At 46.7% G+C, this 19,753-nt stretch overlaps 1 protein-coding gene across 2 annotated transcripts in view; it reads right to left on the reverse strand.

Annotated features, from left to right (window-relative positions):
* Nucleotides 1-314: 314 nt before the first annotated feature.
* Nucleotides 315-19,753, reverse strand: part of SWAP70 (switching B cell complex subunit SWAP70) — an 84,802-nt gene continuing 65,363 nt past the window's right edge. For both annotated transcript variants that reach the window (XM_075927949.1, XM_075927950.1), the window contains 5 exons: nt 16,305-16,412; nt 11,505-11,671; nt 10,424-10,622; nt 5,651-5,747; nt 315-3,892 (listed from right to left, as the gene is read on the reverse strand). In XM_075927949.1, coding sequence (XP_075784064.1) covers nt 3,783-3,892; nt 5,651-5,747; nt 10,424-10,622; nt 11,505-11,671; nt 16,305-16,412 — 681 coding nt within the window. In that variant the 3' untranslated portion in view covers nt 315-3,782. The remainder of the gene's footprint in view (nt 3,893-5,650; nt 5,748-10,423; nt 10,623-11,504; nt 11,672-16,304; nt 16,413-19,753) is intronic.

A 19,753-nucleotide genomic window follows, 5' to 3' on the forward strand; every position in this document is an offset into this window, starting at 1 on the left:
CTCATGGAAAGCAGGAGTTATTATTTCAAAATAACCAGACCCTTATTTCAAAATAACAGGGTTGGTAATGTGGACGCTCCACTTGTCATTTCGAAATAAGGGGAGTTATTCTGAAATAACTCCCTAGCGTAGAGCAGGGCTGAATGTGGATAGTCACTGAATATCTTACACATATATGACCACTATTCTGATGAGTAAAGTGGTGGTGTGTAGGTGTGTGTTTTATGTAGTAATTTGCTCAGAAAAATAAATGGGCTGTTGTGGTAGAGACCATTTCCCATTACAAGAAGCTAAAGAAAGTGTACACGTTCATCTAGAAGTGAAAATAACTTTTTTGCATTATTTTATTAAAAAGCGAATTCTAAAGAACAGTAAAAAAATCTGCATCATTTGGTATTTCCTTAAAATATTTTGGACATTTTTTTTAACAAAGACAGTGAGCAGAAAATTAAATGAGCCCAACACATGTTCCATGGTTCATGCCCAAACAAAGTGGGAGGAGAAGAGAGAGGTTTGTAAGTTATACTGTTCTAGCTCATCCTTTTCCAGTTTAATAAAATAGACCTATGATAGTATTTCTGCTATTAACACATGGTTCTTATGAAAACAATTATAATCAAATGGCTTATTAGCAAACTAAAATATATTAGTTTACTGTACAGTAATTACAAATATGAAATTCTAGGGTATACATTTATGTGCTAGCATAACTCCATTTATTGAAACATTAGTTCAATTAATTAGTATAAAAATATAACCACTCATAAAAAAGTCTGGTTTAAATCTCCGTGGTGTTTGATTCTCTAGCAAATTTTAAAAAAAAAGTGAGCTGAAGGATGTGTTTGTTCAACACTGTACAGTTTCTACCTCTTATTTTACTGAGTCACTCAGTAATACTGTTCTGTACACAAATAGTTTGTTATGAATCTCGGTCATTTTCATATTTAACTACACAATAATTTAACAGTTTAGCTGCACTAAAAGGTGAGAATTTTATTTTTTACAGCTGTGCAAGGTAAAATTGACTAGCAAGCCCTATGCATGGGTAGCTGCTATTTAGGCACTGAGGCATAGTGTACATTTGAGGAAATATTTCTCAGGAACAGACTGACTTCTTTCCCTCAGGGCAGGGATGGGGATCTTTTTTGGGCTGGGGCCACTGACCCACAGAAAAATCAGTCCGGGGGTGGGAGAAGCTGCACACAAGTGAGAAACAAAAAATTCACCCCTTACCAGCGTGGGCTCCTTAAGCCCCAGGGGCCGGATCCAAGCAAGCTAGGGGTTGCATCAAGCCACTGGGCCTTAGGTTCCCCACCCCCAGCTTGAGGGTGGGGAATGTAGCACATAGCACATTACTTTCAGAAATAAACAGCAAGACGCACCATGCGCTAGAGTTCTTTGGAATATTTTAATATAATTGAATAGATCAATGCCAGATTCTTGGCTTTGGGTCAAAGTTTTGTGTTTTGTTGTTTAAAGGTAATGCTACTAGGTGAGGGTAACAGCTGACTGCTGAGTTAATAAAGTTTTCATCCCATTTACAGGTTTGAAAACAAAACACAAAGTAATTTTTTTCTCCTTCCTGGATTGGTGGAACCTGGTCCTCAAACAGTTTTTAGCATCTCACTTTTCATAGCCATTCTCACAGGATTTCATGTTTCACACTTGGGCAGTTGTTCCCAGTTCAGAGCAATACACCTCCACATGTACTAAAACCAGAATGTGGCTGCAACAGTGAGAGGAACTAGCAGTTCCGAGTGCAGGCATCTCAGTGTTAAAAATAGACACAGCAGGGAGTTTGTCTCCTCAAGCTGGGACCTGTACCTCCCACACTGATTTTCAGGCTAAAATGGACCACTAATGATTACTGAACACCAGCCTCACTATAATGCAGGCTAAGAGCCTCTTTTAGTAACTTCTGAATCCAGTATCTAATTTCTTCTTGAAGCATAGTAAGCCTTTAAGTCAGGCATGTCCAAAGTCCGGCCCGCGGGCCAATTGCGGCCCGCGGTCAGATTTAATACGGCCCCCGCTTCTCCCGGCTCCCCGGTGCTCCTTTTAACTGGCGCGCACAGCGCAGCGCGCCGCTTTGGGCCGCGCTGCCGCCGCGGTCCTAGACCCTGCCCTGTAGGGCACGTCCACAGCCCCGCTCCCCTGCTTAGCTGCGGGTTCGCCCTGACCCCGGGACGCCGTGAGGCCAGCGTGCCCTGCGCTCTCCGACCCCGCGGGCCCTCCACTTTGGGGCTGAGAGTGCAGGGACAGCCCCCGCTTCCTCCCCCTCTCCTGGCTCCCCGGCGCTCCTCTGAACTGGCGCGCACAGCGCGCCGCTTCCGGCCGCGCCGCAGCCATCCATGGCGGCCGCTGCGGTCCTAAAGCCTGCCATGTAGGGCACGTCCGCAGCCCCGCTCCCCCGCTTGGCTGCGGGTTCGCCCTGCCCCCATCAGCCCTGCCCCACAGCGTGCCCTGTGCTCTCCTGTGCTGCAGTCCAGATCTCAGTTTCACCCTTCACATTAGTGTAGGCAAGTTTTTTTTTCAATTGAGATGAATACATTGTAAAATCTCAGTTAATGTCAGTTGGTCTAAATCAGTTATAAATATATTTGGACACAACATGTATAGTTGGTGTTATGTTCCTGTTCATATTTTTTGAACTTAAAAGTTGATAATATGTAATGTACTTTACAATGTTCCTGACATATATTTCAGCTTCCTGGATTTTTTTTTCATCTGGCCTTCAGATATGAAAGGCAGAGTGATTTAACACCTGTTTAGATTTGTCATCCATGTGACGAAATGAAAAGTATGCCGTTTGCAATAAACTTTGCATAAAATAGTTAATTTGCATTTAATTTTCATGGTTCAAAGAATGTCAGGCAAAATGGTCGGCCCTCACTCATGTTCACTTCTTCAAATCTGGCCCTCTTTGAAAAAAGTTTGGACACCCCTGCTTTAAGTGATGATTGAACATCTTTTAAAAAGCACAGGAGAGTAAGGTTATGTTTCCACTGCCAGTAAGTTCAGAAGAACCCAAGTTACCAAGGCCTGGCTTTGTTACCCAAGGGCTTGCATGCGTACTAGGAATTGTTAAAGCTGAGTCCCACTATGGATACTTCTAATGAAAGCCAGCACCATACTCAGACTAGACTGCTCTGGCCCTTTGTTCAGAGTGCAGTGGAGGAACACTTGACTGGCATAAGGAATAGTTTTGGCAGATTCCGCCAGCACAGGTCCAGTGAGACTAAGCTGCAAAGCAAGAGGTGTAGCAAAATGTGTGAGTAGATGGTTAGGCTTGAGCCTGAGCCTATTTGAGAACAGATGTTCTCTACATGTCCGGTGGAGAAGATGGAATGAAGGGCAAAAGATGACTTTAATTGGCTGTGGGAGAAGAGGTGATGGTTGCTTTCCAGGAAAGGGCACCACCTTTTGTTTTAAGTGACACTGCTGCCAATATAAAGGGTTCCCTTGCTTTAGAAACACTGGAAATGATGGTACTTAACCTATCAAATGCTGCCATTTTGTTCATAGAATAACCTGTAAAAATGTGATGGGACAAAGTTAAATGAAAATCTGCAGCTGGATTGGATAACATCCATATAAATAAAGCAGTTTCTGGAAACTAAATGTTGGAGGGAAAATTGCAGCCATGAGAGTTGTAATAAAAGTTCCATTTGTAGACAGTGTTTGCTTTGTAACATCATTACAAGCAGAAAGCCATATCTGAAGTATAAAATGGAATGATCAAACATTGTATTTCATTTAGTGAGATGCTTAAGCTGTCTTCATTACTCAGAAGTGGATTTTTTCCCCTTCCAGCTCTTTTCTCTTTCCTCAAGTTCAGCTTGAGTGAAGGCTGCTGGTCCCCAGTTAGTAATTAGATGAGGATTCTTAGACCCTGCAAAACATTATGATACTTGACGTAAAAATGGACAGTTTTTCATAGGTAAAATTATTGCTGCCTACATCAGGCTGGATAGAGCATGACTAGAATTAATGCAACTATCTGCATAACAAACATATGTTGGCTATTGGAAGATAACTGCTGTTTTAACCCACCACCCCCGGGATGGTTACCTGTTCGACACAGTTCTTGCAAGGATGCAATATAATAATCTCATTCCATTTACCAAATTATTTTTTTACAAGGATTAAAAGCAATTTGTGTCTACTGCCCAAAGTTCATCTAGATACCCATCCAGTTCATGAACCTGCAGCCACTTAGCTGTACCAGCTTTGTCAACATCTTCTCCCTTTAGGGCACCAGCCGTCCTCTGTAACATCCGTGACTGTGGCAAAATTGACCAATCACTTTGTCCCTGCCCCCACAAGAGCTTACACTGTTTTGTATCCGTACAGTACCTAGCACAAGAGTTCTGGGACATGACTAGGCTCCTAGGCAGCTAGATAATGATCACTATCCCATTTTGAGAATGTAGGGGAAAAGCCTCAGTGAGCCACTTAGAAGCACTGCTGTAAAATCTGCCCTATGTGGCTGTAGCAACCTGGGGGCAAATCCTTAGCCTCACCAAGGATTCCTGGCACCATAAAACTACCTTAACCTGCCTCTGGGAAATCACCATGTGGAACGGAGCAGCTGCAGCTGCTCGACACCATTCCCCACTATCGGGAATGTTCCCAGGAGATAAGGGATCTGACCTGGCCAGGCAACCCTTTCTGCCTAACACATTCCTGCAACCCCAGCTGATCAGGAAGTGCTCAGTCACACCATGCAGACCTGAGCAGCTTTAAAGGTGTACTAAACGGCTCCAGGCCCAAACCAGCCCCCAGCTGGGCCCTTGGTTGAGCAGCCAGTTACAGCCCTTAGTCATGCACTGGCTACCCACTCACTGGATCCGAAGAATTAGAGCATCATGGCTGAGTTTGTTAAACAAAGAAATGTTTTACTCCATGTTTTGTGGTGTTTGTTTCTCGTATCGCCCACACTATGTAACCAAACCAACAGGAACTGGCAATAGAAGCAACTTTTTCTCACACAAAATCCTAAAAATATGTTCACAATGTATAAAAACAGGAATAGGCTCAAACTAAAGAAATTCCTTGTTTGTTTGTTTAATACATGCCTGTGGGCAGCAAAGTCTCCATGGTATTGATTTCTAGCCTCTTCACCTTGAGCATTGTGCTTCCCACCTCTGGGCAGGCTAGTGTTAGGAAGAGATGAAAGGATGCCAAAGTGCCCGAGCCCTGTTCCTTCCCCAACCAATGGCATTGCTTTTGCTAGGGGAGGAGCAGGCCTTAGAGCAGGAATCATCTCAACTGAAATGTTGACTCTGCAGGAGAAGAGCTAGCAGGAAGAGCAGATGGCTCTAAGGCTGCCAGTGCGGATGCTTCTTAACGGCACTATTTACTGGGCTCCAGTGCAAAGAAATGGAGGATAATGGGACACTGAGATATAATCTTTGTTCTCCACCACATAAAGGTTTTGCACAATCCGCTCCAGTCAAATTGGCAAAATCAGAGCCCTGGATACTGCACATGCTTTTTTGTAGCAGAGTCCCTCTGTACTCAGCACTTATTTTAAATGCAGTTATTGTAAGCTGCAGTACCTGGGTCTGTCAGGCAGGAACTGCACTTCCTTTCATGGACACATCTCATGAGCGCTCTGGGAACTGTATTTTTAGTACTCATTACGTACCTGGCTCTATTAGTCGAATTAATCCTTCATGCTGAGCTACTTTATCTTTCCAGCTCTTGGTCTTGTTAGCTGCCACTTCCAACTTCTTTTTGACTTCCTGAAACAAGATGCAGTGCATTCTTACAAAAAGGCTCTGGCTTATTCCCGGTACACCACACACAATATACAGGAAGAGTTGGGGGCAGTGCCCCCTGCTCGCTACACATACCAACTCACCTCTCCCGCCCACCCCCCATGCCACCAAGGCCACACTAGCCCCAACTCCCCACCTCTTGGCCTGCCTAAGGGTTCGCTCTAGCCACAGTCTCTCGCACCCTCCCGTCCCCCACAACCCCCTCCCCAGTCGCCAGCCCTGGCCTCTCGCCCCCCCCCCTTTCCCTACCCCCCCCCAATCTTCGCCTACCCCAGCCTCTCAGGACCCCCACCTAGCCCTGGCCTTTCCCCCAGCCTCTCGGCCCCTTCCATCCACCTTCACGATCACAGCCAACCCTGGCCTCCTCCTCAGCTTCCTCATTCCTGCTCCCTGAGCTACAGCCAGCCACAGCCTCCCGCCAGCCTCTTGGCCTCCCTCCAGCTGCCAGAGGAGTGGCAGCAGCAGCTCCTCGCTGCACTCAGGGCCCAGACACTCCAGGACCCAGGGGGTAGCTGCCACCCTGGCTGCCTTGGGTCAGGCGCACTGGGGCCGCCATGAGCTTGGTGCTCCAGCCTGGAACCCTCCCTCCTTCCCTCCTGCAAGATTAGTGGGCCAGCTTCCTGAGGGGGAGGGGAAAAACCCCCAAGGCGCCATGCCAGATTCAACTTGCGGAGAAGCCCGCCCGGTGCTATGGGGAGGGCCGGGGGCCCCCTCCCCTCAGCAGCACGCATGCTTCTCCACAAGCTGAATCCGGCATGGAGCCTCGGGGGTTTCTTCTCTTCCCCCTCCCCCGCTGGCACATTAACCTTGCGTGAGGAGATGGTTTGAGGCTGGAGCTCCAGGCAGGTGGCGATCCAAGCTGCCTGAGGTGGCGGTTCCCTGCTGGGTCCCAGAGCATCAGGGACCCCAGCACAGTGAGGAGCCACTGCTGCCTCCCCGGGTCCTCCTGCAGGGGGAGCCGGGCCCAAGAGGGGGGAAGGAGAACCCTGAGCCATGGCCGCCTCTTCCCCTTCTGGGACCCTGTTGAGGCTGGGGGGGGCGGGGTGAAGCAACAGAGCGATATGATGACATCACAGTCACCCACAGGAAAAGGTTATTTTAATATATATAGAGAGAGATGAAACACTCCAACCTCCCTACCCTAGCCCCCTTCAAAGACTGGCAGCACCCCACAAAAACTGGTAAGCAGTTCAGTTACTTACTTAGAAAATACTCATTTTATCAATCAACTGAATTACCATTAAAGACTTAAGATTATATGTCTAAAGCTCCAATGGTACTCCATGCTCATCCTCCTGGACTTGTCAGCTGACTTCCAGTGTCAACCAGGCCCCGCATTTTGAAGCGTCTGGGCTTCTGTCATTCTGTCCTGCTTCTCCTCCTACCTCACTAATTGCTCTTTCAATTTGTCTTTTACTTCTGAGAACCCTCCCTAACTTTCCCAGTTTTCTGTTAGTTTCCACAGGGTTCTGTCCCGGGTCTCCCTCTCCTGCAGTGGTTCTCAGCCTGGGGATGTGTGCACTGCTGAGGACTCAGCATGTCTAGAATAGAGCTCTTAACATTCCTCCTCCCGGTCCTCGGGTTCCCCACTGCCTCCTTTCTTCATCACTGTGGAGACAACAGCATCACTGCATGCTCAGAACTCGACCATCATCTTCAACTCCCACCTCTGTCTAAGGCAGGGCTGGGCAAGGTGCTCTCAGCGGGCTGGAGCCGGCCTGTGTAGCACATTCATCTGGCCCGTGGCAGCTCCTGGCTCCACCGCTAACACATTGCCTGGGAGCTGCCAGAGAAGCATGAGCCCTTTTAACTCCTGCTATTTCAAGAGCTTATGTTTTCCAAGTGGCTGCCAGGCAACGTGGGAGCAGCCACTAGGCAGAAATGGCAGGAGCTGAAAGGTCTCTCAGCCCGCCGCTAATGCCTCGCTTGGGAGCCTCCCTTTCAACTCCTGCTATTTAAAAGGCCCCACCCCTTCTGCCCAAGGCCCCACCCATTCCAAGCAGCCCACAACCATTTCTTAAATTTGTGAAGTGCCCCCATCCCCTGCATCCAAAATTATTGCCCACTCCAGTGTGGTTCTTCACCTCTGAGCTGTGTCTAAATCTGGCTGATTTTTTCTTCCTGCCTCAGATGGCTCTTTTGTGCCTCTTCCTACCTATCCAAATTATCATCTCATGACTCCATTACTACAATTTCCTTTCCTCTGCCCTTGACAAATGCCACCTTGACCCATTCGCACCCATTCAGAATGCATTTCCCAGACTGTTCAGCCCATGCCAGCTCTCCCTTTGCATTCCCCCACTGGTTCCCTGTTATCTACCACATCAGACATGAGCTGCTCGGTCTTTACTTTCCAGGCCCTTCAGTCTATCCCCATACCATGCATCACTTCATTTGCTATTGGGCCATTAGCATCGGCCTCTGCTCAGCTTATGATGCTAGTCTCCACTGCCTACTTGTTGTATCTTCAAACAAGAACCATTGTGCTTTCTCCCAGGCTACCACTTGCCATGTAAACATGTGCAAAGCCATCTCTTTATCCACCTTCACAGGATTCCTAGCAAGAAACTAGAAAACAGGGAGGCTGCTAATGTGTCAAGACCTGTGCTTGGCATGTTGAGTAGACCTAGTTATTTCCTGGTACTCCCGTGTATCCATTTGTAACCCCGGGATAGTTATGTTCTTTGGGGGATGTGCCCTCTGTTTGTTCTCTGGGCAGTGGGCACAGCACAGTGAGGTCATGTTCTATGATTAGGTTACACAGGCACTACAGTGAAGTACATAACAGAATGCGTCAGCCTATCTTATAATGCTGTCAGTTAGGGGAATGGGGTTTACAACAACATTCTGCCCTGGTGGAAGTATGGCTGGCATGACACTTGCAGGGAGAACAATTTCAGCATAGCAAAAGGTTTATGGGCTAAGAGCCTTATTGGATGGCCTTGCCACTGAAGGTCAATCAGGAAGTCACACTCTGTAAGGGAAGTGTTCATCTTGGGCATATGCAAGGCAGCTTGAGCACCCAGAAGCATTTGAGGGGGCATGTGGGGAACATAGACAAACTGAGGGCACCAAAATTAATGGGTGCAATGTAAATCTAAAGACCAGGCCTTCCTTTTGTTAATCTCAGCTGGCCTTTTGAGTCAATGCCAGCAATTCCCTAGAGGCCTTATTTGTAAAAGAAATGTTGGACTATATTATAAGAAACATGAATATTTAAAGAGACCTTGTTAAATATTTGCACTTTCTAACTTAAAAAGGTATCAAGTTGCTTAAAGTTTAAGAGTTGTTTGTTAAATTTAAATCTGGTTTTGGCATAAGCAGGTTGCTTTTTGGAACAGGAATGTGGTTTCGTTTATGGTGTACATATATGGGCATTTGTGATGAAACATGGCTCAAGTATTGTTGAAAAAAATCAAGCAATTTCCTTGGCAATGTCACACTTAGCACCAATTATATAAATCTAATAGATCATTGGGAATTCAATGTTTGAGAAATTGTACAGCATATTTCTTAAATCCACTTTCCTCTCCTTGATGGAACATACCCATCATTTCCCTCCACTGAAACCCCACAGAACAAAAAGATAGTCTCCACTGTTCCCAGGCACAACAAAGTATGGCTGAAGTGCAATCACAATAAGCAGATGAAAACCCCTGCACCTTTGCCTCTAAGGGTATGTCTGCACGACATGGCTCCATCGACAGAGCCATGTAGATTACCTTTGTAGACATAGGAAAATAAAGCGGCGATTTAAATAATCGCCACTTCTTTTAAATTAAAATGGCTGCCACGCTGTGCCGATCAGCTGTTTGTCGGCACAGCGCTGTAGTCTAGACGCTCCATGGTCGACATCAAAGGCACCATGAGGCATACCGGAGAGGTCGACTGTGGAGCATCCAGACTACAGCACTGTGCCGACAAACAGCTGATCGGCACAGTGCGGCAGCCATTTTAATTTAAATGAAGCGGCAATTTATCGCTGCTTCATTTTCCTATGCCTACAAAGGTAATCTACATGGCTCTGTCGATGGAGCCATGTAGTGTAGACATACCCTAAATGTTCTGGCTTGCACGGTTTCATGTTAAACCTGCAGCACTATCAAGAAAGCAAGTGGATCTCAGAATTCTGCCTTGTCATAGCCGAGCTATGCAGGGGATCAGAGGACAATCCAGTCCCATAATCATTACTTGTCATTCCTCTCACTGGCAATGGGGCCCTCAGTTGGTGCTAGCTGATGGTTTGTGCAATAGTGACAATTCAGAGGACTGAAGCTCTTGTAAGAGAGGCAGGATGGTCCTTGTTAGTCTGGGATTTATCAGATGTGGGTTCAGTTCCCTGCTATGTGTGACCTTGGGCCTCAGATCTCCATCCACACAATGGGAAAAAAAGCACAACACAGGGATGCTCAAAGGATGAATACAACAAACAACAGGGGCCATTAAATGTACCATAGGCAGAAGCCACTGAAAAAGCTGGAGAACATTTCTTGTTCTGGGCTGGATTCACATGCATAGAAGTGAATTAAAAAGGCACAATATCCTTATTACCAACCCCTAACATTTGTTTTAATTTGGGTCTCATTAAACCTGGCATAAGTATTAGGCCAATAGGAACCCAGCTGCATAAAGTAGTTTACCTCATACTGTTCAAGGGCCTGCTTCCTTTCTACTTCAAGCTGTTCCAATTGTTGCATAGCAATTTGAAGAGCACGTTCCTTGATGATCCTCTGGGTCTCCAATTCTTGCTTCTCTGCTTCTGTCATCTGAATAGTCTGCTGCTGCTGCAAGTGCCATTTTTCCAGTTCTGCTCTCTTGCCTACTTCTTCCTCCAGTAACCTAGAGAGGAGATTGGGAGAACTGCAACCCTGTAGTGGAAAACTAAGTCGAATCCATTACCTACATATTTGCTAACAAGCCAGGGGTCCAGCAAATTTCTTTCGGATGATTCACTTGGAAAGCATAGGAAAACGAGGCGTTTTCAGAACACTAAAACCCATACAAGTCACTCAAGAGCACAAATAACCCATCACTAAAACCTGTGGTTTAGGGAGTTATTTCAGTGGAACAACATGAAAAACAAAGTTGAAATCCAGAGTAGAAAATGAAAATGCAAACCCATTATTAGTATAAAATTAATTTTGGGATAAAATAGAACTGGACATGAAAACCTGTATGGGGAAATGTCCAGGTACATGTCCGTTTTCAGAAGTGACATAACATTGTTGGTGCCACACTTGGCACACATTAAAAGTTGCCTGATTTTCTGAAAGAGCAGCACACCTGAAAAATCGACCCCCTTTATTGTGTGTCATGTTGGGAACCCAAAAACAGAGCTAGCCAGAATCATTAGTCACTTTTGAATGTTTAGGCCTTAAGGACAAGTGTCCAGTATTTAAACATCCCATAGCTGTCTACTACACTCAGCTTCGGTATTTTATTAAGGATCACTGCTCTGATTAATCACTACTATGTATTTATAAGTTCCTCACCCTTATTGTATCTGAGAGGGCACAGGGACAGCAGCACCTCAGTCCCTTACATCACCCTCAAGCCTCCTCTGCAACATCCTAGAATCAGAGAAATGCAGGGCTGGAAGAGCTCTCAGGAAATCATCAAGTCCAGTCCCCTGCACTGAGGCAGGACAAAGTAACCCTAGATCATCCTTGTCGGGGTGGTTTTACTGGTCTTCTACTGTTACCAATAACACTAAAACCTCACCTGGCTTGAAGTTTCCTTACAGTCTCTTCGTCTTGACGTGCCTGTTTCTCATCCTCCAAGGCTTCCTGTAGCTGTTTATACATTTCTTCGAGTTCACACACTCTCTGCAAATACTGTTTAAGTTCAGACGATTTTTGAGCAACCTGCTCTTCCATTTGCTGTCTTACCTGCAAGCATAAGTGAGGACACACCTTAGCTCATCATCCCCGTGATAGGAGAGGAAATAGTGGGGCTCTGTTTGCCCAGGGTGGAGCCCTGAAGGATATCTAATTTTCAGAGACACAAGAGAACCTTTTCTCTGTACTTGTCAAGTTTCCTGCCTCAGGCAGGATTCTTGCATATAGCTGCTTGCTTCCCCTGCTTCTCTGCTTGCACTTTTTCCAAGATGCTTAACTCCTCTACCCTGCATACTGTCCCTACAGGTGGACTTCAGAGTTAAACTTGCACCTGGTCAATGCACAGCTGTAGCTTTAGAACTAACTCATTGATTTCATACTTCTTTATTTACAGTGTCACAATGTTGCGAGATGCTCTTAGGTTGGTTTAAACCTGGATCTGTTTGGCTCAGGTCTCGCAAGTTATAAGCACAAGCTAAATGGCTGGCAGCAGTATTATACGGACAAGAACCCATACACAAGTTTAAACTGTTTCAACAACAATGTGTAGACAATCCCTTAGTAAACATCACACTGTAAAGGCCAGGGTACTAAGCAGTGAGTAGTAGTGGAGTGACAATTGTGGCTATGGGGCTGGACAAGCAGAGAAAAGCAGAGAGAAAGCCACCAAGGAGTAGAACTATGAAAAAATCAATCCAGGGTAGAAACTAAGATAATTACCTGTGTCACCTCCAGCCATGCCAGACTAATGGGAATACTCCTAAACCTCAGACCACTGTTCATGGATGCTCCTCACTTTCTGCCTTTTACACAGAGCCATGGCAAACCCTGCCTAGAAGGATGTGGGGCCCGGAACAACCCCCCGCTCTGCCCAAGCCTTACTGCCACGCTGCCTCTTCCCATTCCTATCCCTGCTGCTCCCTCCTCTGTCCCTATTGCACCATATCCCCAAAGCCCCATTCCCTGAGTGACACGACCCAGGCGATTACCGGGGAGCCTGGCATGGGGCAGCAGCAGGGGTCAGAGCTCCTTGCACCAACTATGGCAGCAGGAGGCCCCAGGCCCCCAGGTAAATTGCTAGGCCACTCTAGGCTGGGTGTACTAACCTCAGGATGTGGGACAGTATCCACAGGACTTTTGGAGCAGCTACCACATGGCCTCCCAAAGTGAGGGGCTCAGAGAAGCCACCCCAAACCATTCTAGTGACAGGATGGCTCTGGGCAGAGCAGGTGCTGAACGCAGCTGACAGAACTGCTGTTCCTCTGCTGGGCTCCCCGTTCTCTCCCCAGGAGCCAGGTGGAGCAGGAAGCAGTGGCTGGAAAGAAGACAGGCCAGTCGCCCCAACCCCAGAAGGCTGTCTCTCGCCTTCGGCAGGGTAAAGGCATACAGGAAGGAAGAACAAAGATAAAGCAGGAAACACACATCTAAGTTTCCCTCTAGTCACTATTTGAAGCTTAGCAGTGATGTCTTACTCTGAACACCAAGTGAGGGCCCTGAACCTCATTGGTGGAGACCAGGTAGGACTTTCTGCCACCCTCATTACTATGTGCTGTTTGGGGTACAGTTCACCATATCCAGCTAGAGGGCTTGCTTTTGGTTACCATCAGGCCATTATCTCTCCTACAGCTACTAAGCATGCTGCTTCCACAACTGCCTGGGCCTGATGAAATGCATCCTAGAATACCTCCTCTATCAGCTCCTTGTGTATCTGAGCCTCTAGCTATCATCTTTGGAAAATCATGGGAGACAGGAGAGATTCCAGAAGACTGGAAAAGGGCAAATATAGTTCCCATTTATAAAAAGAGAAATAAGAACAACCCAGGAAACTACAGACCAGTTAGTTTAACTTCTGTGCCAGGGAAGATAATGGAGCAAGTAATTAAGGAAATCATCAGTAAACACTTGGAAGGTGGCAAGGTGATAGGGAACAGCCAGCATGGATTTGTAAAGAATAAATCATGTCAAACCAATCTGATAGCTTTCTTTGATAGGATAACGAGTCTTGTGGATAAGAGAGAAGCAGTGGATGTGGTATACCTAGACTTTAGTAAGGCATTTGATACGGTCTCACATGATATTCTTATCAATAAACTAGGCAAATACAACTTAGATGGGGCTACTATAAAGGTGGGTGCATAACTGGCTGGATAACTGTACTCAGAGAGTAGTTATTAATGGTTCACAATCCTGCTGGAAAGGTATAACTAGTGGGGTTCCGCAGGGGTCTGTTTTGGGACCGGCTCTCTTCAATATCTTCATCAACAATTTAGATATTGGCATAGAAAGTACACTTAAGTCTGCAGATGATACCAAGCTGGGAGAGGTTGCAACTGCTTTGGAAGATAAGGTCATAATTCAAAATGATCTGGACAAATTGGAGAAATGGTCTGAGGTAAACAGGATGAAGTTTAATAGGGTATGTCTACACTACCCCGCTAATTTGAACTAGCGGGGTAATGTAGGCATACCGCACTTGCAAATGAAGCCCAGGATTTGAATTTCCCGGGCTTCATTTGCATAAGCCGGGTGCCTCCATTTTTAAATCCCGGCTGGTTCGAACCCCGTGCCGCGCGGCTACACGCGGCACGAACTAGGTAGTTCGAACTACCGTTACTCCTCGTGGAATGAGGAGTAACGGTAGTTTGAACTAGGAAGCCTAGTTCGAACTACCTAGTTCGTGCCGCGTGCAGTCGCGCGGCACGGGGTTCGAACCAGCCGGGATTTAAAAATGGAGGCACCCGGTTTATGCAAATGAAGCCCGGGAAATTCAAATCCCGGGCTTCATTTGCAAGTGCGGTATGCCTACATTACCCCGCTAGTTCGAATTAGCGGGGTAGTGTAGACCTACCCATAAAGACAAATGTAAAGTGCTGCACTTAGGATGGAACAATCAGTTTCACACATACAGAATGGGAAGTGACTGTCTAGGAAGGAGTATGGCAGAAAGGGATCTAGGGGTTATAGTGGACCACAAGCTGAATATGAGTGTGATGCTGTTGCAAAAAAAGCAAACATGATTCTGGGATGCATTAACAGGTGTATTGTGAGCAAGACATGAGAAGTCACTCTTCCGCTCTACTCTGCGCTTGGGCTGTCCCGCTGCGGGCGTGCTCCGCGGCTTTGCTCCTGTCCCCCTGGTCTGCTGGGGGGGGGGGGGGGTGTGCAGCTAGTGCCCCCCCCCCCCCCCAGCAGACCAGGCTTTTCTTGCCTACCCCTGGGGTAGAGCAGCTGGGGGCTGCCAGGTTGGTCCCGCAGCACCGCTCCGGACCAACCCGGCAGCACCCCAGCTGCTCTGCCCCAGGCGTCCTGATTCAGCCGCTGCCGGTCAGTTTCAGCAGCGGCTGAATCAGGACGCCTGGGGCAGAGCAGCTGGGGTGCTGCTGGGTTGGTCCAGTAGAGCCAAGGAGCCACGCTACTGGAGCAACCCAGCAGCACCCCAGCTGCTCTGCCCCAGGCGTCCCCAAGTCAGCCGCTGCTGAAACTGACCAGGGGCTGACTACAGGAAGCCCGAGGCAGAGTTGCTCTGCCCCAGGCTTCCTGGAATCAGCCCCAGCCGCTAATCAGTTTCAGCAGCAGCTGACTTGGGGACGCCTGGGTTTTTTAAGTTGAATCTGTATGTAAGTCAGAACTTGCATCCAGATTCAGCCGCGGTTGAAACTGATCAGTTTCAGCCGCGGCTGAATCTGGACGCCAGTTCCGACTTACATACAGATTCAACTTAAGAACAAACATACAGTCCCTATCTTGTACTTAACCCGGGGAATGCCTGTATTTAAGAATAGGTTAGATAAATGTCTAGACAGTATTTGGTCTTGCCATGGGGGCAGGGGACTGGACTCGATGACCTCTTGAGGTGTCTTCCAGTCCTAGTATTCTATGATTCTACCTCAAGCCCCTGTTACTAGAGCAAAAACACTATTTTCCAGCATGGAGCTCGCTCCCTCCTACATGCGCATTCCCTCACTAAACAAGCACAGCAAGTTTTGTGCAATGAAGCATATGAGTGACAATCAACATTTGCCCTTTATTTTCAGTAGATATGTTACCTAAGTTACCATTTCCTTCAAGGCAAAGCACCTGATGAAAAATTATGATAAATTCACCCTGGGGTCTGACTGGCTGGCTGAGGGCCAGCATTACAAGACTGCAATGCTGCTTCTGACGTTCCAGAGGTAGAAATGTGCTATACAAGACAGCAAATGTGTATTAAGGAAAGCATCATGGGTATCAGGAGAGCAGGGTCCTGTGCTACCTCTGGCATGGAATCTTTTTGGTGATCTTGAACAAGGAATTTCTATTAGCCATGGGCTCCTCCTCTTTGGGATTTTGAGATCTACAGACAAAATTACAACTTAAGCGCTGAGCACTATGGCCATTCTCATCTGTGCACGCACAGAGCTCTTCAATTTGGTTTAACAACATTATTAGGAATTAAGAATAGAATTGACAGTTGAATGCACTCTTTGCACTCAACTACTGCAATTCATGTTGTCCCAGAACTGTACAAAGAGCTTCAATCTGCAGATGGCAATTCAAAATGAATGCACTACATGTGAGGCTACCGTACATCTACTCTTACAACCTGCCACTCAAAACGTGTTTGGAAGCTATTCCGCCAATGCCTATGATAAAATGATACGAGGGAAATACATCTTAAAATGTTTTTGGCTATCCTAGCACTCACCATTTTCTCTCTCTCTAGCTCCAGGCTGAATCGGTCTTGCAGTTCCATTTGAGTCTGAAGACGTTTCTTTTCTTCTTCTGCAGCTCGAGCAGCTGCTTCTTCAAGTTGCTGTGCAAAGAAAATGGCCATGTAAAACAGTGCGAGAGACAGGATAACTTACGTCTGACCAGAAATGGTTCAATGATGGTCGATCTGTCTGTGTATTTGGTACCATCCAGGAAACCTCCTCCCAGTCAGTCCCATGTTCTAGAGAGAAACAACAGTCTCAGCTCCCATTCGTACAAATCGACATCTCACAGAAACAAACTGTGGTGGCGTGACAGTCAGGAATCTTTTCAGTGGGGAAGAGAGGCGGTGTAAAGGTGATCTTTCAGTTTGTCCAAGTTTGCCTTTCAGTTTGTCCAGTTTGCCTTCCAGTTTGTCCAGTTTGCCTTCTTTCAAAATAAAAATTAAGTTTATTTCAAAACAACTTCTCATTTTACATTTAACTTATAGTAAAAAAAAAATTGAGATAAAAACTGAAATTAATTATTTCTATTAACCCAATTAAAAATGTTGCTAGTTTTTAATTCATAAACATTTAGGATTTTTTTGATCCTAAAATTAATTATTGAAAGCTTTCATAGTGTGGGAACACTGCACAGATTTCTGCAATAGCAAGTGTGAGAGTGGAGACTGAACTGTAGGCAGCAGTAAGTGAATGAATGGACAACAGGAGGACAGCCCAGTTTTTGCAATTTTACCAGTATTAAGAGGGATGTGTGTTTTATAAATCGGCTGTCCAACGACTATAGAAACTGAATGAGATGCACAGAGTCATCTTTGGGCCCAGAGGCATTCCCCAAAATACCACCTTGATGTAAAATCTACAGGACTGAATGAGTTTGCCCTGTAGTTTGACCTGTGAAAGGAACCAAGAGCCTAACACAGCAAATAAGAGGGAAAAATCCAAAATCTAGATTTCAGAGTTGAGTGAATGATGTCAGGAGGCTGGGAGGACAGTTCCTCCTGGCTGCTGTTAATACCATGCATGGAGGAAGAGGGCAAGAGGTCTCAGGCTTTGTACAGGGCAGGAAGTTGCTGACTCACTCCCCTCTCCTCCCTCCCTCCCCCCCTCCCCCCCCCCCCCTGCATGCTTGGCTGCAGCAGATGCTTAAAGGGAGGAGTTCTAAGGGCTTGAGGATTTCCACACAGCCAAGTTGTCTCAAAGGATAAGAAAATGATTTTTTCTGGGAGATTATGAAACATAATGGGAGTATAACAGTAACAAATGAAAACAATCGATGCAATTTGTCTGTCTCTTGTTAATAACCACATGATTACCCACAAGGCAGAGGTGGGCAATAATTTTTAGTGGGGGGGGGGGGGCACTCCCAAGATTTTGGGAAGTGGTCAAGGGCCGCACTTCTGGGGAGCAGGCTTTGGGTCTGGGACAGTGGGCAAGCTATAGAAGGGAGCTTGGGATAGAGGACTGGGGTGCAGGAGGAAGTGTGGGGTCTCAGACGGAATATGAGTGTAGGATAGGGTTATGATTGGGGGCAAGGGCTTGGGGTGCAGGGTCCAGGAGTGGGTATGGGTGCAGGAGACGAGTCTGGCCTGGAGGAGGGATGTAGGAGGGGATGCAGGGTCTGGGAGGAAACTGTGACCTGGGAGAAGGGGGGAAAGGTGTGCAGAGGGTTTGGGTAGTGATGTGGGGCAGGCAGATGGGGTGCAGGGTCAGGGAGGGGGATGGGTGGAGGAGAGGATTCTGGCCTGAGGGAGGGGTGCAGAGTCTGGGAGGGAGTTATGACCTGGAGGAGGTGGGGGGGGGGGGGGGGGCGGGGATACAGGAAGTTTGGCTGGTGGCCTAGAACAGGCAGTTGCAAGGGGGGGGGGGGGGTGCCAGAGGCAGACTCTGGCTGGGAGGTGCTTACCTAGGTGGCTCCCAGCCAGCAGCTCTGCAGGAACCTGAGACAGCACAGGGAGGGAGGGAGAGGGCGAAAGGGGAGGAAGGATTGAGGAGGCTTCATTTGCTGTCTCTGCCTTCAGCAAAATTTCCCAGCTCTTATTGGCCAAAAACTAGCAAAAGGGAGCTGAGGGGTTTTGCTAGGAGGCAGGGATAGCAGGCGAAGCTCTCTCCTCCCTGCCTAGACTTCACAGCAATTAGCAGCCTGCTGTTTAAAGTGGCTGCAGCTGTGCTCTAGTAAATGTGCTGGCAAGGCGGTCGCGGGGCCAGATCCATATCCATATCCATATCCATATCCATATCCATATCCATATCCATATCCATACAGGGTTGAAAGATCGGAGCCAAAAACTATCACTTGGAATTATAAAGGAAAAGATAATTGCAGGAGATGGTCAGAGCAAAGAGCAGAGACAAAAGACACTGGAATTGAGTGCCTGGTCTGACACCAGCCCCCTCTCTGGCCTTTGACAAGCCTCTTTGCCTCTGCTCCAGTGATAATCTCTGATCTCTTAATAAGGCTCATGCACGGGTTAGTGTTTGTAAAATGCTCTGACAATGCTGGACAAAAGCAAAAATAACTGTCAAATGAGCTAATTCACACAATGTTATCTCAGTTTGGAAACCCATCTGTATCTTGAGACTCTAGCATCTTATCAAAGAAAATATTTTAATGACATTTTAGGCTAGGATATAATGTCATATTATATCCTGTCACTTTTCAGGGGGAGATGGACACCCACCTGTTCTACTGCCTTTTGAAAATCCAAAATTTGAACTGCAACTCCACTTCCTCTCTCTCCACCACAGTTTCTCTAACCCAACACCTGCTCTGTTGTAGCTGCCAACACATACATTATAAATAGCTTTCATTTCTTTACATACCAGCAATTAACACGAGTAACTGACCAAAATGATCAGCCTGACCAACACTGAAACAACAGGAGGGGGAAAGGAATTACTTTTGTATTAATTGTTACAAGAGAAGTTTTGTGAAACACCTACATTTGGGGACTGAACCTAACGCCACAGTGTCTTTGAAAGCATGCTGGGGCAACAGGAGTGATATTTTAAAGGCATCCAAATGTGATATGCTAATTTTAAAAACTAAAGGAATATAAAACAGCATCAATATGAATGTAGAGGCCAAATACAAATCAGATTCCGAAAAATGGGAATCTAAGGCCATGATTTTTCAAGTGTCTACACGAGCTAAGCCCTGCATCCATATGGATCCCTGTAGACATCTGGGGGACTCCAGGTGGTCAAGGTCCACTCACACTGAGTCACCTGAGGAACTTGATCCTGCTTCTGCAGCTACAGGTTGGTGGTAGAGATTTTTACAATCAGCTTTCTCTCACTGCTGCCTGGCAGGCCCTCACATCCCAGTACCCCTCCACACCAGACACTGCCTCTGAACAGGGTACAGATGCATAGATATTCATGCTTGAGGAAATAATAGGAGGTTTTTAGGAACCAGAAAAATTACTATGGCAAACAAAGT

This window comes from Pelodiscus sinensis, chromosome 4, assembly GCF_049634645.1.
Source record: "Pelodiscus sinensis isolate JC-2024 chromosome 4, ASM4963464v1, whole genome shotgun sequence".
NCBI classification, from domain to species: Eukaryota; Metazoa; Chordata; order Testudines; family Trionychidae; genus Pelodiscus; species Pelodiscus sinensis.